Source organism: Poecile atricapillus, chromosome Z (genome assembly GCF_030490865.1).
Source record: "Poecile atricapillus isolate bPoeAtr1 chromosome Z, bPoeAtr1.hap1, whole genome shotgun sequence".
Lineage (NCBI taxonomy): Eukaryota > Metazoa > Chordata > Aves > Passeriformes > Paridae > Poecile > Poecile atricapillus.
This window is the reverse complement of record NC_081289.1, coordinates 26009733-26031897: the sequence shown is the minus strand read 5'-3', so window position 1 is coordinate 26031897 and position 22165 is coordinate 26009733. Positions and strand designations below refer to the sequence as shown.

The window sequence follows — 22165 nt, the reverse complement described above, 5'->3', positions numbered from 1 at the left end:
CGTGCACTATCAGTTTCAAGACAAATGCTATAGGTGTACACTAGAGACAGGAGCTTTAAAGAGGTGATTTAAAATAACATGGTTTTATGTTCAGAAACAACCCAAAGCAGGTTTATATTATTTCAAGAAGTTTTATACCATCATAGTGGTTGGAGGGAGGTGACTTGCTGGAATGTTGTGCTCATATGTCAGCTTGGGGGAAACACAATAGAAAATGGTTAAGAAATTTCCAGAGTAGTTCTAGAATAGTTTTTAAGTACTGGTAGTATTTTTTTAAATAACTAACATTCACATTCACAGGTTTGGAGCAAGTCGTGGAGGTCCTCTTCCTCCAAAGAAATTTGGTAATCCAGGGGAACGTTTACGTAAGAAAAAATGGGATTTGAATGAACTGCCCAAGTTTGAGAAGAACTTTTATGTGGAACATCCGGAAGTGGCCAGGCTTACTCCAGTAAGTGCTGTGTTGTCTGCAACAGAAAATGTCACAAGTTGAAAAACTTGTCCTAGGAAGTCTGGGACAGCATGTAAAATAGAGCTGACTCTTCATTAAGCTTGTTTGGCGTGTGTACTCTGCTGAATACTGGTTCTTGTTGCATTTACTATTTAACATTAGCAAAGGATATGCTTCTAGCCTTGGTTGTTTTTATATGAGATACTGTAATTTGTAATGACTCTTCATAATGTTTGTCTGGTCCAGCAATTTGTCAGTGGAGATAAAACTTAGAGAGTAACAGTACTGGAGAAGCACTGGAAAAACCTAAGATAATGAACTAAAAGTGACAGAAATACATGAGAAAGGTTTGAAAGTAATATTTTGTCATAAGAGTAATTTGGGCTGAAAGAGGCCTTGGGGGACACCTCTCGTCCAATCCTCTGCTTAGAGCAGCACTAATGGTAGAAATAGAGCAGGTTGCTTAGTGCCTTGTCCTTTTTAGTTTGACTATCCCCAGAGATGAGGAGAATTTAAATCCTCTCTGGGTGGCTGTCTCAGGGCTTAATGTTTCTCATGGGATTTTGAACATCTTTCCTATAGTGACCCATCAAGTAGTTGAAAGTAGCAGTTAAAGGTTGCTGTTAGCCCAGTCTTTCCCAAGCTAAAGAAATCCAGTGCTCCTAGTATGTCTTCATATGGCTTGTACTGCAGCCTCCAGCTTTCCCCCATAATTAGTCATGCCCTGTTAAAACAATGTCCTTCTCACACAGGGGGTTCAAAACCAGGTGCTCTGTGTTTACTCTGTAGATACAGTAATCCTCCTTTCCTACCAAACTTGAGTCTAGTCTTCTATTCCCTCTTGCAGTGTATTTTTAATAATTAGAAATTAAGATATTTTGTTCTTAACATGAGGCAACAAATAAAATGCCATTATCTGATCGCATAGACATAGAAATCCTTATATGAGATACGCTTATGGCATAAAGGAATTGAAGGGGGTATTGACTTCTTAAAGATACCACAACTTGAGCTACTGAACCGTGGTTTGCGTGAGCTGCCGTAGCTGCCTTTGGCTTAGCCAGCTAAAAGGATTTTCACATTTTCCACAGAAGTAATTTTCTTTTTTTACCTCCTAATTCAAGCTCAAGGGATTCTCAGAAATACTGAATATATTGCTTTGGATAAAGTTTATATTTGGTATTGATATGTCTCTGTTGATTTCTACGAAGTATTACAGTAAGGTCAGGAATTGTCCAAGCATGTTGAAAAAGGCAGTTGGACTTGCAAGATAACCTAGACAAAAATAAAACACTTTTTCTAATCCTGAAATTGTGCTTGTGTGACCACACATTTCAGAAATGTTACAAGCAGTTCCTTAAAAAAATCGTGAGGTCCTAGGGTATCATTATGATGTTTTCAGAACTTCTTCCATTCTCTGAAACAATTCCAAGCAACATTTGAGTTGCAAGTTATCCAGCAAGAACTCTGTATTTATCTACCTCTGGAATGTGTTAATTGAAGGAGAAGGACTGCCCTGCATTCTGTTCATGGTATATTAGGACCTAGTTAGTTTGTTTAATTCTTAGCACTGTCACAAAAAGCAAGTTTCCTATCCTCTGTTTCTAATCACTTTTCAAGCTGTTGGTCATTTCTGGCTTCTGGAAAAAGTCTAATTCCTAAAAGTATTCTGTTAACATACTTTTCATTTACAAGGGCTGCTTGTAAGAAGAGATTGACATTTGTCCTTCTAGGCTATATAGGGAGCTCATACCTCTGTGTCTGAGAAGCTGTACAATACCTCAGTCTTAAAATAAAGTCTTTAGGAAAGCAGTCTTTTCTAGATCTCTGTTTTAATTTAGATCTCTAACAAATCCAGAGGGGAGAACAGAGTTAGTAGTTGGAAACAGGCACTTTAAATCCCTGTTGATGTTTGGGTTTTTTTCTTTCTTTCTTTCTACATAAATAGTATGAAGTTGAAGAATTGCGAAGGAAGAAGGAGATAACAATTCGGGGAATGGAGGGCTGCCCCAAGCCGGTGTTTGCCTTCCACCAGTGTAGCTTTCCACGTAAGTGTTCTTACCATTCTTTAATATCGTGAAGATTGCTCAGAAAAGTGTTACTGGTTCTATTCTCTAAAAGGTTCTCTAAAGCCTCAGTTATCCTTTAAGAAATTTATTCTTTTCTTAAATTCTGAAGAGTATGTGATGGATGCCTTGATGGACCAGAACTTTACAGAACCCACTCCGATTCAGTGCCAAGGCTTTCCACTAGCCCTCAGTGGTCGTGACATGGTGGGCATTGCACAGACCGGCTCTGGGAAGACACTAGCAGTACGTATTCTTTCCTTTTATTTCTTCATTTAGCTTTCCTGGTCACCTGGCGGAAACTGCCTGTGGGTTAGTTTTTGGGCTTGTCAGTACTGCCAGTGGGATGATTACGTTTTTAAAGCTTCTTGTATTGCATCATGGGGGACAGTTAAGCTCAACTACAAGCCTGTTGTATTCACATGTGTGTATTTTGTTCATCTTCCTCTTTGGATGCTTAGGCAGTTCTCTTTGGTCTATGCTTACATTGTGGTTTAAAAACCAGGTTCTCTTTAGCACACTTGTTTTATAAACTGCATAGGTTAAAATAAAAAACGGTTGAATTTCAGCATAGACATTAATTTTAACTGCAGTGTTAAAAAGGCTTTTTATCCTTTATGAAAAACGCTGGCTGAGGTAACGATTACTCAGTTCTGCTAATTGAGGCTTCAAATTTAAGTAAGCTTTCGTGCTCATGCCAAAGTGGATGCAGTTGGTCAGCAGCTCTGAAAATCTTCTGTTTTGCTGGATAAATGCAGGGTGTCTGGTTTTACAGAATCACAATTTCTATGTCACAGAATACTGTTTACTTCTGTTTTAGTACTTGTTGCCTGCAATTGTTCACATCAACCACCAGCCATACTTGGAGAGAGGAGATGGCCCAATTGTAAGTGCTTATTGATTCTCTTCCTTTTTATATGTATGGCATGACATTGTTAATGAGATAGAGCTTTATTCAATTGATGTATCAGAATAGTAGTTTTTCCTATCCTATTTGTATCTGAATAGGAATTTTTACTACCACAATGTGAGCATCCCACTCAGTTGAAATTCTGTGCAATTGCTAACATAGTATGAAGATACTTAAATGTTTCAGCTAATAAAGAGCAGATGGTTCAGCTTTGCTTATGGTTTTATGTTAGGGATATGTATGCAGCTTGACTCTTCCTGAATCATTTCCTTTTGCAGTGTCTGGTTCTGGCACCTACTAGAGAGTTGGCCCAGCAAGTGCAGCAGGTGGCTGATGATTATGGCAAATGTTCAAGACTGAAGAGTACCTGCATATATGGAGGAGCACCCAAAGGTCCCCAGATCAGAGATTTAGAAAGAGGTAATTTTAAAATGGGTGCTTGCAGTTTCTGGAGGAAGTACTGTTGTAAAGTCTCTGTAAAAGTTAACTTCTCAAAACCTGTCTGGAAGGGGGTGAGAGTGAGCGAGTGTCTCATTTTCCCGTTGCAATGATAGTTCATGGTGTAGTTCACTTCTTTGCTGTATAGTGACTTGGATATTAGATCTTCTTTCCGTTTGTTCTTTGAACATTGCACTTGTGAAGATCATCAGGGTGTTGAAATGGGAAAAGAAAACTTCACAGAAAGAAAGAAAAACAGGTTATTTTAAGGAAATGCAATACCAGCGTGTTTAAGGAAGGATTTTTCTTAAGGCAAATTTCAGGTTTTCTGCCTATGTTCATTGAAATAATAAAACCTCGTTTCTGAATTGATGTAAACTTTTTCTGGATAGCAAGAGCAGTGTGTGGTTTTGCTTTGGGCACAGTGTTTTTTTGTAATTTTTGGGTTTTTGTTCTTTTTTTAATTGTTCTTAAGCACTAAGTACTATGTACCCTGTAAAAAACCACTATAACATAGTAGTTGTGTAGTACAGTGATCTATAATTTCAAATACAGGAATGTGCTGATGGCTTTCATCTTCACCAGATAAAAAATGTAATGGAATTATGTGAAAAGATGCAAGAATTATTATCAAGGCAGGCACACATACAGGTCTATTTAAGAAATCAGAACATTTAGGTTACCACTGCAGTTTGCAGGATTCTTATTGCAAACTGCAGCAGTGTGATAAAGGCATACATGGTAGAAGTCTGTGTGATATCTTTGTTCAAGAAAGCAGTACTTTTCAATTCAAAACCAACATCTTCAGTGGAAGAGTCCAAGGTTTCATGAAGAGTCCTTGGGAGGATCAGCTTGCTGGGTTTTTGCACACCTTTCTGGAGTGCTGTAAAATAGATTCTCTGCTTAAGAAGAAAATCTTTTTCATGCCTCTTCTTCCAGAAACTTAACCTTCTGTGGACATTTCAGTGACAGTGAAATACTCACCTGTAAAATTTGGGAATTTGGGACAGGTGGAAGCAAGATTTTAAGGAATGTGTAAATTGCCCAGCTTGGTGTTAGTTAGGAATATTTGAACTCTCTTCTTATCCCCACAAACATTGATAGGATGGTTGTCCTCCACTGTTGGTGTATAATTGCTTAATATTAAAACCCATGCTTTGGCTTTATATATTGAAAAAAAGTGAAAGTAATTTGACCTGTATGGCAAGAGGAGCACTTCATGTTTGAAAATGACACCTCTCTAGACTGTGTAATTCTGGATGAAGGTGGTTCAGGCTTGAGTAGAAGCTTTCTTCATTCCTGGTTTTTGGACAGCTTTTCACAGGTGTTCTTAGCAGTAACCTTTTCATTTCTGTACTGCATTTATTATTCTAATGGCACTGTAACAGTAATTTCAGAATGGAAAAAATATTAAATGGAACTGGGGCTTCGACTGAAGTGACTCAGTCTTGGGTACGAATGAGGGTGGTGCTTTTTTTTTAAAACAATTTTGCTCTGGAAGGTGATTCATTCTGACTAAAAATACCAGTTGACATTCAAATGAAGAGCCTTACTCTTTTTCATTATTCTTCTGAAGGTGTGGAGATCTGCATTGCTACACCAGGTCGCTTGATTGACTTCCTTGAGGCTGGAAAGACCAACCTTCGTCGCTGTACATACCTGGTGCTGGATGAAGCTGACAGAATGTTGGACATGGGATTTGAACCACAAATTCGTAAAATTGTTGACCAGATAAGGGTGCGTGATCCTTTTAAAACAGCCTCCTTGATTTTCCTGTTTGAAATCTAGTACCGTAAACAAATCTGTTTTCCCTTTTCCTTAGCCTGACCGCCAGACTCTGATGTGGAGTGCCACCTGGCCAAAAGAAGTGCGCCAGCTTGCTGAGGACTTCCTGCAGGACTATGTTCAGATCAATGTGGGAAACCTGGAGTTAAGTGCCAACCACAATATCCTGCAGATAGTGGATGTTTGCATGGAAAGCGAGAAAGACCATAAGTAAGTTCCCACCATTTCACTTTCTTTGGTTGTACTTCAAAGTCTGCAATGCTTTGTAAGCCTGCTAGGAATTCTAAATAGTGAATTTACTTGTACTACTATTTAACCTTTGAGTGTTACAAAGTAAATCAGTCCTGTAATTAGCTAATTTGTCATGTATATTTTGACCATACCTTTGTACAACCAGCAGAAGTTCTGTGTGATACTGACTCATGTGTATGGAGGATGTGTGCTGTTTATGTCCTCACTGTCCCTTGGGAGAGAGATTGTATATTCTGGTACATGTGGTTATCCATCTTGTCTCTCATGTCTGTTTTAGACTCATACAGCTGATGGAAGAAATCATGGCAGAGAAGGAAAATAAGACTATCATCTTTGTGGAGACAAAGAGGCGATGTGATGATCTCACTCGAAGGATGCGCAGAGATGGGTGATTAGCTTCTCCCTCCACTTTTTCTCTAGTGGGAAACAAAAATTGTAATCAATAGCAGTAAGGTTTAAATGTTCATGATGGTATTGTTGGGAACAACTTATCTGTTATTTTCTTGGCTGAATTCAGTCATTGTTTCCCAGAAGATTCCACTCCATCAGAGTATTAGTACAAGAAAGATTATAAGCGGTGCAGCTTTTTTAGTGTATCAGAATCCTGATATGTTGATGGGGACTGCATCAATATAGCGAACGTGATTTGGCATTAATGGTTGTTTATATAGGTAGTGGGTTTACAGTACACGTGCTGGGTAGCTAGAGGCCAGAGAACAAAATATTTCTCAAATCTTGTAGTTTTGCCCTTTTAAACAAAATGCCAGTAAGCTTCCTGTTTCCTTTAATGTATGTACTTTCTATCTATACTAATGTACATCTCTGTTTGGCAGTTGGCCAGCTATGTGTATCCATGGAGACAAGAGTCAGCCAGAAAGAGATTGGGTGCTTAATGGTGAGTCCATCACTGACAGAAGAATAACTCGGGCTGTTGTACCTAATTTACCCAGACATGTTTTTCTCTGGTCTGTTTGGTTTTAGTTTGTTGTTTGTTGTTTTTTTTAATCTCTGAACCAAATAGACACATGTAAAAGAACTTCTCTTGCTTTCGTACTCTTAATTTCAGTACTTGTGTCTTTTTTGATTTGTTTTGATAAAACAAAGTGGGAAAATTGCTTAATGCAGCTGGATTTTGAAAAATCGTTGAGGCATTATATCCTGACTTGGGGGTTTCTGGAATTGACCCACCTTATCTAGCTTCTGCAAAAGGAGCATTTATGTAAATCAAATTCAGATAACTTTATCTTCTTGAAAAATCTTACTTCATAGCATGCTTTGTTTTACAGAGTTTCGTTCTGGAAAGGCTCCTATCCTCATTGCTACCGACGTTGCATCTCGTGGGCTAGGTTTGTACACATAGACCACTCTTGCCTACTGCTGCATATTTTTCTTCTTTGGACTGAAAAAATGTTTCTTTAAAAAAAAATTCAAAGCGTGATTTTCCCCCACATGTGAAATACGTTTTTTAACATTAATCTTTTTTTTTTCTTTCATATTCAAAGTCTCTTCCTGCTCCTAATGAACAGGCTTTGGTCTGCAGCAAGGCCTAGGCATGACCAATCGATCGCCAAGAGGGAGAAGAGACGTCCAATTATGCAACCCAACCCTTCCACCTCACTCACTTCTTCCCCAAATCCAGCTTTTGTTGCTGGATGGTAGGGATGGATTGCTCTCAGTTCAGAGCGTGTCAGATAAAGTTCAAGTAGGAAGTTATGGGAGAGCATTTCGACAGCAAATAGTGAATATTCTCCCCGTATGACACACCACAGATTTGAACATACCAACCCCAGTGTACACGCATGTTTACCCTGCAGATGTATTCACATCTGAGAAAGCACTGCTCCAGATCTTTGCTCTTGACATGTAACCTTCCCTCCTCCTGTGTTCCTTCTAGGCAGGACCACTGAGATGATATATGGCCTTTAACATCTTGTTACCCAGATACGTAATTGAATCAAAATCACACAGCTCTGTTCTGATGGTATGAAAATGATCTGTCTGGATGCATCTAGTTGTGCCCCCTTTTATAATAAGCATATTTTTGTTGTGAAACACTGTGTGCTGAGCACAGTCCTTATGCATCTGCCCACCCTAGAAGAGGAGGATGGCTGCTGAAGTGCTCTGAGTTTAATAACAGACATTGAATACTCTGCCCACCCGGAATTTAGCAGACGATAAACTACTTGGGAGTCAATGTCTCATTGTAGTAAGTTCTAGACAAAATTACTGCAAATTGGTGGAGATTTAACTCAGAGAATCTAGTTTGTTAAAAGGCTCAGTTACCTGAGCTCTCTTTGTATCTTGAAAGGGTGGCTGTGCTGTGCATCATATGGTCACTTTAATACAGGCAGACCATTGACAGACTTTGCAGCCTTTGTTCACACAACCTTCACCCCTCCTTCCCCTCCCCCCTCAAAAAATGTCCAGCACTTCCTCAGGAAGTGATTATATGGACTTCAGTCTCTGCCCTCTAGGGTCATGTCTGGACCTGTGCAGTTAGAACTTGGGCCTGTTGGGAGAAGGGACTGAGGCCTGAAACCAGTTTGTATGAAAGAGAGCTGCTTTCTCTAGCAGCATTTTTTAAACAGGCTTGCTATGTGCTGGTAGCTTCTTTGTGCATCTTGCCTAGACATTTAAAACAGCCTCAACCCCCTCAAAAAAAAAAACAACAAAAAACCAACAAAAACCAACACTCTCCCCCAAAACGACTCAATTGGATAACACTTCAGAAAACAGTCTCCCCAGTTCCCATCGTCCACTTCGCCCAAGCTAAGGGGGAAAGGTATCAGAGTCTGTTTCTTGTTACTGAACAACATCTCTGCTTGTTTTGGGGCCCTGAGTTTGCTGCTTAAAATAAGTCAGTTAACTGGCAAACTTCTGGACGACTTCCTCCAAGATCCTGGAAAGTGAAGGCTTCTACCTAAATAACATAAAACAGGGGCGCGCGCCTTTTGGCTGAGTCACCAGGGCTTTCCCTCTTCCTAATGGAACATTGGTTTCAAAAAAGCTTCTTTCAGGTAAGTTCTGAGTCCCGTAATGACTTCTTTGTGATAATTCCCTGGAGTAAGGTCCTCTCTCTGCACTGATATTTTTTTTCTTTTTTTTTTTTTCTTTTTTTTTTGTTTAGTCTATTAAACTAAAAACATTGAATTTGTTTTGTTTTGTTTAACAGAAGCTTTGTTATCAGCTGCAGATAATTCTCAGTGCAGGGGTGGGGGTACACCTACAACAATGGTCTGAACAGCTCTCTAGACTAGCATGTTTGCTAGTTTATATCTGTCCCATTTAATAATTGGAGACTGTGCCATAGAGTGTTCTGATGGTCTGACAAAGGGAATGTTTCCCAGGTAGCTGTCAAAAACGATTTACAGTCTCAATTCTTGATCCTGCTACATTATCTTCTAAAAGTGCAGGAGGATTGCGAGTGTGCACAAACACTTTGGAGCACGCTAGACTGGAGAAGCTGAGTCTTGTACACGCTCTGGTCTTCAGTGTGCTGCTTGCTCTACCAGGACCACTTTCTAGTCTGGAAAACACCCTTGCATCTTCCTATTCCTGCCTTCCCATTCTTTCTGCTCCTCCCCAGTCAAGTCAGTTCTGTCTGCATTGGCAGCCACAATTCCTTGTGCTTTCTGACAGGAAAGCACATTCTTGTATCCTCTGGTAATTCAAGTCACTTGCTACTGGATGTGCAAAACGGGACTGGCTGAGGACCATGTAGCCTGGAGCTTGTCAGTCTAGCTACACCCCGGCTATGAAGATGCAATCTGTCACACGTACTCCTCTCTATACTTCACTTCCCCTTTTTAAAAAAACTGTTGCATCAAGGACCCTAGCTGGAGACTCGCGCAGCCCCCTGTGAAACCTGCCTTCTCACTCCCTTTTTTTGGTGTGATTCAGGACTTTGGAGTCAGCAAAGACTGAGGAGCCCCTGCTTTGCTGTAATAAGAAACAGACATAATGTCCCCCTCTTGTCCCAACAACCCTCAATGTTTTTATTTTTCCTACAACCCCTTTGAAATTGATGCAGTCTGGGCAATAGATGCAGTCTGACCCTTTGGATGTAATTTTTGTATCTTCATTTTTTTTGACAATTGCCCCTAAGAGCCCCAAATAGGGGACAAAAAGTGTTGGAGGACCTGAAACTTTTACCTGAGCCCAGGTTCTCCGGCGCTTCACAACCAAATGGGGCTACAGAGAAGCATCTAAGCCAGTTCACAGAGCGAGCGTGTGTGGGGACTTCTCGCTGCCACGGACCCTTGATGCATGCTCCCCGCGCTCCAGTGGTCCCGTGTCAGAGGGCGGAGTTTTCGAAAGGAGGCCGCCAAAAATAAAAGGCAAAGAGACGGGATCGGCTGCAGCGGTTTCCCACAGGAGGAGGGAGTGTGCATCGGTCTGGTAACAAACAGAGAACGTTTTTCTCTTTAAAACAAAAACAACAAAAAAAAAACGAGGAAAGGAAATCACAAAAAATCTGTGTTTTATCTTGGATATTTTCAGAATATTCTTGTTAAAATGCAGATTTGAAATATTTTTTTTTATGAGCTGTTACTGTTAGGGTACTACTGTATAACGGTGCATTTGGAAATACTGTATAATATAGCAAGTAGGTGCTTTTGGTACTTAAGGTGCTTTCACTGAAGCGTTGCGCTAACATTTACTTAGTTTCTGTCCCATAAGTTTACAAAGTCTTGTCTTGTCTTAGAAAACACAATGCCTATCTCTTAAATTTTAAAATTGTTTTTGCCTACAAAGCCATTTTGGTCATTTTATTTCCTGCTTCCATCTGACACTGGAAGTAGGGAATTGCTTATGGAATTCAGGATTGTCTAAATTATGCAAGCTTGCCAGAACTGGACAGAGCAACACAGAAATGTTAGTGCAATGCGTTCTAGTGATAACTACAAAGCTGAGTTAAGATACTTTTAGGTCTGAATAATTTTTAATGAGTTGGCTGAATAAAACTAATGTAATTTGAATGCCTAAAGCTTTAGGCTAGGGGAATTAGTTCATTATATTTTATTAGTACTGTAAAAGTAAATATTTTTAAGATTGCCTTTTATTTCATGTTACCGAGTGGAAGGTAAGTGATTTCATTACTGTTATTTTTTGTTAGACTTCTCCCAACAGAGTAAAAGCTTTACCATGGCAGTTCTGCCCTTCCTCCACCCCAGTTTGCTCTGTCTGATGGTGACATTTTCACTTTACAGATTGTGTTAAAAAAGTATGAAATTCAATTAACTTGTTCACAAATATCAGTGTCTTTGACACAGGAAGACAGAGAAATGCATTCCGGGGAGGATGACTTTGAGTGCAGGGCAAAGCTGCTTAAAATTGCCATTCTTTTTCAGGACACTGACCTTTGTTCCTAATGATCTTGAATTTCAGTCTTCTACTCTTTTGGGATGAGTCTGTCTTGTATTTATTCCGTGCAATTACTAACTTTGTATTTTTTTTTCTTATTACTGTCACCTGCATTCGTGCTCCCCACCTTTCGTTGGCACGTCTTCTCTTCTTCTCCCCTTTCCTCAACCCCACCCTTTCACTGTGCTTCGCTCCTGGGCACTTCACAAGACGTGGAAGATGTTAAATTTGTGATAAACTACGACTATCCGAACAGCTCCGAAGATTATGTGCACCGTATTGGCCGTACCGCACGTAGTACCAACAAAGGTACTGCCTACACCTTCTTCACACCAGGAAACCTGAAACAAGCCAGGGAGCTTATCAAAGTCTTGGAAGAAGCCAATCAAGCCATCAATCCAAAGCTGATGCAGCTTGTGGACCACAGAGGAGGAGGAGGTGGTGGTGGAGGTAAAGGCACAAGGGAGAAGGGTTACACAGAGGATGCATTCCCCATTTTGAGGGAGGGAATGTTAAAGAGAGGGTAGGGAAGTTGTAAGTACAGGTCTGAGATAACACATTAGTCATAAAGCTGTTCTATACTCGAGGTCCCAACACTTAATGTAGACGTAGTACTTTTGTCCCAAGAGAGAAGCAGTCCCCTATTTTACCTTAGCTGTCGAATTTATTTTTTTCCTCAAGGTCTTCAGGGAGCTGATTTTGCTTGCAGTAATTACTTCATCACAGCTCCTCCTAAGGACAGGCAACAAGGTGCATGTGCAAAATTGAAATCAGTGAAGGGATACACTGAATTTCGGGAGCTGACACACTTTTTCTTCCCATTCCCTGAAGGAATAAGAAGTTTCCTTCCTAATTAGTCCTGAATTTCTTCCATTTCTTTGTCTCCAAGCACATACGTAAAGAACCCTTGTTTGAACTTCCCGTTTACACCTTAAACAAAATGAAGAGACATATGCACTGCTGTGCAGAGAAGTTACAGTCAGTCAGAAGAAAGTGCTCCTTGGGAGCAAAATTGTGGATGTAGAAGGGGGAGAAAGGGTGGCATAAGTGTACCAGAGATCATTGTTTAAGACTTGTTCATGGTTCTAAATCTTAATGTATCCATCGCCAGGAGGTCGTTCTCGTTACCGAACGAGCAGTTCAGTAAACAACCCTAACCTGATGTACCAGGAAGAGTGTGACAGGAGGCTCCGGGGAGTGAAAGAGGGCCGGAGAGACTCAGGTGGCTTCAGAGACCGTGAGCGTGGTGAAAGTTATGCCAACGGAGCCAACAAGACCTATGGCAGTGCCTACGGGAGCCCAAATTCTGCTTTTGGGGCAGCACAGAGCCAGTATGGTTACACTCAAGGGAGCTATGGAGCAGCTGCCTATGGCACGAGTGGCTATGGCACTGCAGAGTACAGTGCTAGTGGCTATGGTGCCAGCACCACAGCTGCCACAGCTGGGAGAACCTCACAGAGCACTACCCAACAGCAGTATGCAGGGATGGTGGGGCGCTCGGGCCAGCAGCCACAGCCGCTCATGTCACAACAGTTTCCGCAGCCCCCTGCCACTAATGTGATGGGCTATATGGGACAGACTGCCACCTACCAGTACCCGCCCCCTCCCCCGCCCCCGCCCCCCTCCCGCAAATGAGCCCACTTGCTGGTGACCAGTGTAGACCTTGCATTTAAAGGAACCTTTTCTTTCTCTTCTTTCCCATTGTGATGTCTCACATGCAGGTTAGACTTAGAGTTCACTATCCAAATCCCTTGAGCCCATTAAAAATGGCTCCCAGTCCACATTAATGACCCTATCCTCTTTTTTTCTTTTTTCTTTTTTTTTAAAGATATATGTATAGTTGACTGGAAAATTTATTATTTTTGTCTTGCATGTTGAGGAATTTGGAAGTATTATTTTTTCTAAAAGAAAAGGGTATAAGGCAGATAGGTCCCAGCTGGATCATCTTGGTGTCTAAGGTTTGTGTGAAAATTTGCTTTTGAGGGAAAGAAGTTACTATTCTGTAACACGTTAACTTAATTTCAGGAAGTGTAAAGAGAGATGGGAAACTCTGGGAGAGCCAAATAGCACTTCACTTAAAATATAAATGCAAGGGAGCAATTCTCACTTCTCCTAATCTTAATTTTTTTTTTTTTTGATAGCTCACTATTACTGCTCGTAATCTTACTGTAGGTGACTTTCTGTAGGAAAACTCTGTTCATTTGTCTGAGCCGGGTGGTGTTCAGAGCAAAGCCTTGGATATATTGTTGGTGATTTCTGAAGTTGTGGAAGCCCCATTTTCTGTTATCTGTAACAGCTTGCAGTAGGGAGCTTGGGTTTAAAAACCCCGTGTTAGAGACCAAACCTCTCTTGCATTCACTACCTGAAATCCAGATAGTTGCTGTTGGTACCACTGCTGAAATATTCAGCAAGTTCTTTCCTTATGATTGTTAAATTGCAGCATCGCAAATGCGTGGAGCCTGATTATCATTAAATTGGTTACTGCTCTCAAATTCGTTTGGTTTATTGAAAGAAGTCTTCCTTGACAGCCCAGAAATTACGTAGAACTGAAATGATGAACAGCGATATCTTGTTTGTCTGTCCTTCACAAACAAACCCCCTTTTGCCTTGGGGAGTGTTCTGAATGCCGCTTAGCTCGATAAAATGTGACAGAGTTTTCCACACTTAAATTTAAAGGTTTGAATAGGGTGGGCTGTGGGGAGGGCAGGGGGGAGGAAGGCAGGAGGAGATTGCCTGGGGTCTCCTTTTCATGAGGTAAGCGGTGAGCTGGTTAGTGTATCTTGATTCTGAAGCTTTGTTTCTTCTGTACCTTGCACTGACTATTGCTTTCTCTGGCTTTTGAGTGCATTTCCCTGCTCCATTGGTCCCTTTGAGCTGAGCTCTTGCAGGTAGGTAGTATTTTAGAAAACGTTAGAGAAGAGTGAAATTTTAGTACATACGTAAATAAAACTTGTTTATTTTACAGGCTAAGGTGGGTGTGAGGGGGGTTTCCCCCTTTAGTAAAGCATGTTGTTGACTTGTTATTTCTAATACCAGACGGTTCAGAGACAGTAGATGATAACAGGAGTTGGCTGCTCTTGGTCTGATAAGATGACAAAAGGATGGATACATCTCCTGGTTTGAGGCACACTCTTTGCATTAGGAGAGTGCAGGGGGGTTGGTGTTTTTTTTCTGTTGGCGTTCTTGCATATGGATGAACAAGGCAGCCCACTCCTTCTGTAGCAGAGTGGAACTTCATATAGCCCTGGAAAAGAGCTTGCTTTTACAGAAATTATTTCTTTTAAAATTTAATTTCTTCCCAGAGTAAAATTTTGGGGGATGGATGTGCTTTTTTCTTTCTTTCTTTCTTTTTTTTTTTTTTTCTTGTGCAGTTCACAGGTAGGTTGCTGACAGGAAGAAGGGAGATTCCTTCCAGAACCTCAGTTCCCTGGTTCCATTTTATATTTCCAGTGCATGGGCAGGAAGTTCCTTTGCTTGTGTTAAGAGAAAGCCAGAAGCATTTTCTTTATCCAGGCACTGACTGATAGGTCTTTGACCTCCCTCGCAAGCAAATGTAGAGCTTTTTTTTTTGTTTTAAATTTGAGAGTAGAATGCAGAAATGCTTTTGAGGGGTGTAGGAGTAGGACATCTTACTGACTGTCTTTAAAAAGGGTCTCTGGACTGCCAAAGCTGCCTTGCAGTCTCTTACAGCTTTCACTTTTGGAGGCGACTTGGGTATGTTTAAACATCAATGCCAGGTCCTGCAGTGCTTTATTGTCATTGAGGTCAGCTGAAGTCCAGGGTCTCAGTTCAGTTCAGAGCATCAACCAGACCACTGAATGCACCGTGGCATGTGCTGCCCCTGTCCCACCTGGTGCTCTCTGCTCTGCTCCATGTACCAGCTGGAGGGCCCTTGTTGATAAAGCATTAGCCTCTAGTGTTGTTTGCGTTGTTTTCAATCTGTAAAAAGTTTGTGGGAGTGTCAGATATCTGAGCTGGGTGTCTCCTCCCCTCCCGCTTCCTGAAGCAATTTACTGTTTGGATTTCTCTGAACAATTGAAGGGTTACTAGCTTTGTGTGGGATCAGCATCTTGTTTCACACACCTGCTGGTCTCTGAACACATTCCTGTTGTATTAACGAAGACTTGAATTGAGAGATTCATAGATCTGTGGTGTTCAGGCACAGGATACTAAGAGCTATGTTACTATTCTTAGTTTGTAAATTGTCCTTTTGATACCATCTTGTTTTCTTTTGTAGGTATAAAATAAAAACACTGTTGTCAATAAATTGTGGACTTTGTCTTTATTTTTGGAATATAAAGCTGTCTTTGCCCCTGTTCTTCCCAGTTCTTAAATTCAAGGAGATGGAAACACTTCTTGGCAACCCACTGAATTTTAATTGAAATCGTCCCTGTTTGTAGAACACAAGGGAACTGAAAATAAGTAAGCGGGGGGGATGTTTGAATACTTGTGCACTTAGAAGATTCATGTTATTCAAAGGCTGTGTGTTTTTCTTGAATGTTACAGGGCCTGAATAGAGAGAGGGTCAGGCAGAATTAATTTCCAAGAGGTTGTTAGTTCATACAGAGTTAAACAGTTCATAGCATCTGCTGTGTCAGACGTGGCCACCTGTGAACTGGGTCAGTTAAGTTAACAGACTTTATTAGTACATGTTCTCTTTACCGTGCACACTTGCTGAAGAACTAAAGGGAGTGACATTTTCCCTTGTGCTGCCTTGGGGTAAGGGTGGAGGTGTGTTTTGGATGTAGATGCTGGGAAGATCTGGGAGAGAAGAAATTGCACTACTTCAGTATTGGCCAGCACTAGCACCAAATTCAAGTGAGGAAAAATAAAAAAATGGAAGGGAAGAGTCTGATGGATGAAAAGCATTTCAGTTTTCCAAGCCTTGTCTTCCTGGCTGAAACTTGGCTGAGCCATCTGTTAGTCTAAAAGGGCCAGGTAAGGAAAGCTGTGATCTTGAACAGCTTCATCTTTGGAGTTTCTTGCGCTGCCTGTGGGATGTCTTCAAACAGGCATGGGAAGACTTAGCTTCTTTCCTTTCAGGACTGCAAAGAGAAAGAGAAAGTAATGAATAAATGTAGTGGAATTCAACTGTTCTATTGTTTCAATAGTTTTATAACTTGTAATATAGAGTGCTAGATAGTTGGGTGCCAGATTTGCACACTGTGAAATGCTGCTAAGAGGGGAAAGCACAACCTATTTATCCTCCTTTATGCTAAAGGAGAAGGTTCTTAAGTTTGTCTTCCATGCTTGTTCTCATGGGTGGACCATCTTAATTTTCTTGATGATGTGCTATTCCTAGTGCTTTCCCCTCCTTTTGATGCAGAGCATGGCCTGAATCAATGTCTGTGGCCAGAGCCCTGCTGAGCCCCTCCCAGCCCATCTGAGCTGAATGTTGGGATGGCAGGGATGCCTCTGGGAAATGCCACAGGCCCATGGGCTTAGATGGGGTGGCCGGAGCAGGGACTGTACTGGATGTGCAGTGGCCAGTGGTGCCTGGGATGGGCTGGTACCAGTGTGGGCCCCGGGGCCTGTGTCTGGTGGGTGCCAAAGGGAAGGGCTCCGGTGTGCTGAGGATGCACCATGCGGGAGGGCCTGACGGACCGGGCGAGGCCTGAGGGACCGTGCCAGGCTGGAGAAACGGAAGCCTTGTGAAGGTCAACAAAGCTGAATGCACATCCTGCCCTGGGGTGGAACAACCCCAGGCACCAGTATGGGCTGGGGGCAGCCCAGCTGGAAAGTGGCTTGGCAGGAAAGGCCTTGGGTGTGCTGGTGGATACAGTTGAGCACAAGCCGTCAGTGTGCCCTCGTGATGAAGCAAGCAGCGTCTGGAGCTGCATTGCCAGCAGGGTGAGCAGGGAGTTCTTCCTCTCCACTCAGCCTTGCAAGGCTGAGCTGGGCTCAGCTCTGGGCTCTCAGAACAAGGGATGAGGAGTCAAGGACCAGAACAGCGTCTTGATGTAGGAGCACAGGCTGCGAGCTGAAAACTGTTCAGTGTTGAGAAGGCTGAGGGGCACCTTACCCATGTGCACAAGTGCTGGATGGGAGGAATGGAGACAGACACAGACTCTACTAGGTGGTGCCCAGTGACAGGGCAAGGGACAATGGGAAATTCCACTTAAAACATCTGAAAATAATATAGTGAGGATGGTCAAAAAGTGGCACAGATTGCCCAGAGAGGCTTCACCCTGGAGACAGTCAAAACCTTACTGGACAAGACCTTGAAAAATGTGAGCAGGGACATGGATTAGATGATTTTCCCTCCTCCATACTGACTTCCCACACCCCTGGCCACTCTGTGAAATACAAGCTTTTGGGAGCTGAAAGGTTCCTCAGGATATCTTTCATGTCCATGTGTTAAACAGAAGGAAGCTCATCTAGTTTTGAAAACAAGATAAAAAGAAGTAGCATTCTATAAAAAGCCCTTTGCAGTGCTCTGGTATAGACTCAGAAGTCTTATTAAATCCATTTCTTTATATAACACATTTTTGCTTTCTTTTTTCAGCATCGCTGCCCTTTTTTCTGAGCTCTTCAGTGTTAGAAATGTTTTGAAAAGTTTGGTTTTTTGAAAGAATATAAGAGATGCAACCTGCTATAATATTGCTGGCTCTCATAAATGATTGCAAAGTATTTGCATGTCTTCAGACACCATTTCCCTCCCATGATCCAGAACGTTTGTGTAAAAGAAAAGAGAAAAAAAAGCATTTCTCTTCCTGCTGTGATGTTCCATCTACAAATGTTTTTTCTTCTGTCTCCTGTATCATCTAAATTTTGCAGCTCTGTCACTAGCAGTGTGAGATTGGAAGCCAGCAGTTGTGTTTTTTCCTCCTTTTGTTCCACCATCACAACTACAAAGGGTATGGATTTCTCACAAAATACAGAAGGACACAGGACACATGAATTGAGCGGTGCTAAAATGGGAATTAGTTTAGAAAAGGAAAAAAAGGAATTGATGTGGAGCACCTTGATGGCAGTTTTAGAAAGTATTTTTCTGGCTACAAAAATATTTAATGACAGAAGGAAGTCTTAATCTGCCAAGGCCAGCCACCTGCTCAGTGCTCCTGTCACCTCTCTATCAGCAGGTGTATTGCATGAAGCTACCAAAAATCCATCCCTTGAAACTTCAAATGTGGGCCGTCATCACTGCTTTTGGCAGACTTGTTGGGGAAAGTGAAGGAGGAAAATAGATGTCCACTTGGCTAATTTCATCTAATTCCATCCTCCTCAACAGAAAGGTGTTTTAAAGTGCCCTTCAGCCTTGGCCAGCCACTGTGTGTTCTATCAGGATTTATGTCCTTGGTGCACTTTTAAGCTCTGGTAGCCATTTACCAAAGCATGGCACTGAAATGGAAAGGGCATCTGATTTTGGAAAACAGGAGTGTCTTGCCTATGCAGATGCCCATCTTCCTACAGAATCAGTTCTTGACAATCAAGAACTTGATCTTCTCGATCAAAGGAAAAGAAGGTTTAATAATATCTCCATATGTCTGCAGTTGCTTTCTCAGGTACATTGTCTGCCTGCAGCTATTTTTTCCCCCTCAAAGTTTTTTTTGGTTGTTTTTTTTTTTTTGTGATTCATAATCTTTCAAAATATATGTAGAATTGAATGTACCTCAGTTGTTAAATTCCTGAGGTGAGGTTAAACCAGGCTTAACTCTGGTTTAATTCTTACTGTGCTTCACACACACATCCAGAGCCTTGCGAGCAGTGATGCCCGCTCTCAATCAATAGATATGTTTTTTAAACTGGACTTTAGGTGCACAATATGCATCACAAACAGCAAAAAATAAAGTAATGTGAGGATTAACATGGCAAGCTTCAGCTCCACCCTATACTGCAAGAACGTTGAATGAACTTTTCAGTATTACAGCAACATGCTTACGTACCTTTGGTGACATAGAGATAGAAGAAGTCACAGTAGAAGATGGTTTGTACCACCCCAGAAACGACAGCGATCTGGTCATAGAAATTCTCTGTGTGGTAGCGCCAGACCCAGTTGGCAATGTAGAGAGCACGGTAGAGGCCCAGGAAGAAAAGGTAGTGTGTCGTGATGGTCTCCGCTTCCCCTGTCTTGCTGATCATGAAGAGCTGAGGAAGGATAGCCACAGACTCCAGGTAGATGGAGAAGGTCCAGAGTATCTGTGAGGTGCAAAATGAAGGCAGTGGGGAGTCAGTGCTGGTTAGTATGTGTTAAGACCCAAAGCTTTTCCTTTGGCAAATCACTGATGTCTGAGGGGGATGAGGAGTGCTGCTGAAGTTGGGGAAAATGAGCTCGCTGTGCCGGCAGTGAGAGGAGACAGCGCTGAGCTGTTCTATAGATGGTACTGTCTTCAAGGCCTGCCAACTTTGCCTTTCCTGCCTGCTTTTGCTGTTAAAAATTTCAGCTATTCAACATGCTGCTCACTCTGCTGCCTGGTGTCAGGCTACTGCTGCTTCCCTTCCCTTTTCCTGCCACAGCTTTTCCTTACCTCCAAGGGGGTGAAGCTGTGGTTCTCCAGAAATGACAGGCCTGTGACAGGGACCAGCAGGAACTCGAGGCGAAAGGAGTCGTTCTCGCTGTCAAACGTTTTCCGGAACTTCACATAGATCATATACACGGTGACGTAGGCACAAATCAAAAAAATGACCTGTGGGAGATAAGGGAGATGGCAAGACCTTACCTGCAATTGCACTTTCCTTGCTTAAAGAGAGCCTGGCTTTCCCAAAAGTCAAGATAGTGGTGAATGCTTTGCCTGGGTTGCCTTACAGATTGACTTCTGCTGGAGATATTCCAGTGGTCAGGTGAAGTTTGCTGTGCCATGAGAATCTGTTTGAGTCCCTCTGGTGCACTCTTTGAAGAGGTTGGCTAGGTGGCAGCTTTATGTTAATGCTCCTGCTGTACAAGGACACCCAGGCTTGGTTCATGACATCTTATTCCAGTTTTAATGGGACTAAATATGGCTCAGCTCACTTACTGACTGTGGCAAGGCGGGGGGTTTGGTCAATGGAGGGACAGTGGCACCAAAGGAAGCATATTTATCCACCCTTCCTGGCTGAAAAACTCAGTGAGTGTGTACCCTCACCTCCCCAAGAAACCACAGCGAGCTGAGGAGAACCTCTCCTGCTGCACTGCCCTCTCCTTACCTTCATCACAGTGTTGTAGACAGAGATGAAATTCGTGAACAGGTCCAAGTAACGGGTTGTGAAGACGAGGGCAAAAAGTATCTGACTCTTCCCAGAGATTCCTGTGTGGCAGGGAGATGAAAGGAAAGTAAAGCTCTGGGGGGAAGGGTCTGTGGGATGGTGGTTTCCCCTTACGCCTCCTTTGGAAGCATTTGTATGTAAGTGTGTTGTTTCATGAGCCAGGACTGGTGTGTGGGTGCTGAGGTAGCTCTACCCCAGAGTGGCCAGAGTGTCCCAAGTAAACGGGCAGGTTCCTGTTCGTGCCCCTGAGTGCTGCCTGCAGGAGCTGGTGCTCACTGGGCATGTTCACCACTTTGGCCTGTTCAGTCCTTGCTGTTGTCCAAAGGCCTTTCTCTTCCCTCCCTTCCCCTTTTGCCTGCCCACCTCAGCAGGGACTGTGTGATGTGACATCTGTCACAGGAGGGAAGAGCTGCAGGACCAGCCCCGGGGCACTGATGGAACTTGGCCACTGCTGGCAGAGAGATGCACCAGTCAGGCCCACACACTTCGGTACCTGTGATAATGGCCAGAGCCCCAGCAGCCCAGCCCCAACATCTCATGAGGAGGGAACTGTGAGCAAAACTCTCCTGCAGGAAGCTGCTGTCCTGATTTCCTTAGCCTGGGATGGGGCAGCTTCTGGCACCTGTCCATCCCTGGCAGAACCTCCAACCTAAAGCAGTCTTCTCTCCAGGTTGGTGCCACCACAACCTCTTGTTCTCATTTTCCACCTCCTTCCAGCCTTGCCACCCTCTCCTTCACTTCACCACCCTGAGACCGGCACCTGGCTGAGGCTGTGCACCTTGCCACATCACATCCTTCCCAACACAGCCCTCTCCCGGCAGGGAGACCTCCCAGAGGAAGAGGATGACTTCCCTCAAAGAGGCCACGGGGGAGGGCAGCCAGTTCCCATGAGCTATCACTGGCCTTTCCAGCTCCCTCTTTGTTGTACCCTTCACCGAACTGCCCTCCAAGGAGGGCCACCCTCCTTCCCTGGGACATGGGAGCACTCACCAGCACAGGACTTGGACTTCACGATCTTCAGCAGCAGAATAATGATGGCCAGCAAGTGGGAGACATCCCCCAGGATGCGGAAGATGTTCATGGTGCCGGGGGGACTCCTCTGGGGTGAAGGGAGTGGGGCTCTTTCTGCAGGCAGGGAGGGTAAGCGTGGGGAGTTTTTCTCCACCGAGCCTTGACTGAATGAACTGTCTCCTTCAGTTCAACTTTCCTTTTTCCCTGAGCACAGAGCCCTTCCTTCTTGCAGCGCAAAGTTCAGTCTCCCCTCTCCCGTGGCTGCAGATGCCTTTCCCCTGGCAGGCTGGATGTCTCCCTTGTTTTCTTTTCCACCGAGGTGGATTCTCCCTCTCCCAGCCTGGGGCCTTCCTCTCTCTGCTTTGGGCTGAAAGTTGGAGTTTGTCTCCCGGAGAGCTCTCCAGGCTGAGCAGTCCCGAAGCCAGTGCTGGGTGACGGTGACGTGGCTCCTGGCTGGCCGGGGAGGAGAGGGAGGAGGAGGCAGAGGCGGGAATAACTGCGCTACTTTTCCCTTTTTCTTTTTTTTCCTTCCTCTTTTTTCTCCCCCTGCTTGTCTCAAGTTACACACGGAAGTGTGGTTAAAGGGGAAAAGGCAGAGGGAATAGGATTCCCATCCTCTGGCCTTGAGGACACACCCTCCAGGGAGGGCCAGGCTTTCCAGGAGTATTCACCATGAGTGCAGTAACCTCTGTCCTGTTTCCAGTC

At 43.1% G+C, this 22165-nt stretch overlaps 2 protein-coding genes across 2 annotated transcripts in view; one reads left to right on the top strand and one right to left on the bottom strand.

Moving 5' to 3' along the window:
• The window catches only part of LOC131573820 (probable ATP-dependent RNA helicase DDX17), a 19842-nt gene extending 4309 nt beyond the window's left edge, over positions 1–15533 (top strand). Inside the window, exons 2-13 of the mRNA XM_058828095.1 lie at positions 301–451; positions 2400–2499; positions 2630–2763; positions 3338–3403; positions 3706–3847; positions 5442–5602; positions 5688–5860; positions 6180–6290; positions 6736–6797; positions 7189–7248; positions 11477–11716; positions 12378–15533. Coding sequence (XP_058684078.1) covers positions 301–451; positions 2400–2499; positions 2630–2763; positions 3338–3403; positions 3706–3847; positions 5442–5602; positions 5688–5860; positions 6180–6290; positions 6736–6797; positions 7189–7248; positions 11477–11716; positions 12378–12901 — 1924 coding nt within the window. The 3' untranslated portion in view covers positions 12902–15533. The remainder of the gene's footprint in view (positions 1–300; positions 452–2399; positions 2500–2629; positions 2764–3337; positions 3404–3705; positions 3848–5441; positions 5603–5687; positions 5861–6179; positions 6291–6735; positions 6798–7188; positions 7249–11476; positions 11717–12377) is intronic.
• Positions 14589–22165, bottom strand: LOC131573822 (ER lumen protein-retaining receptor 3). The gene is made up of 5 exons (XM_058828099.1): positions 21440–22165; positions 20390–20490; positions 19735–19893; positions 19153–19405; positions 14589–16311 (listed from the first exon to the last, which is right to left on the bottom strand). Exons 1-5 carry the CDS (start codon positions 21528–21530, stop codon positions 16271–16273), a joined length of 645 nt encoding a protein of 214 aa, XP_058684082.1. The 5' UTR covers positions 21531–22165; the 3' UTR covers positions 14589–16270.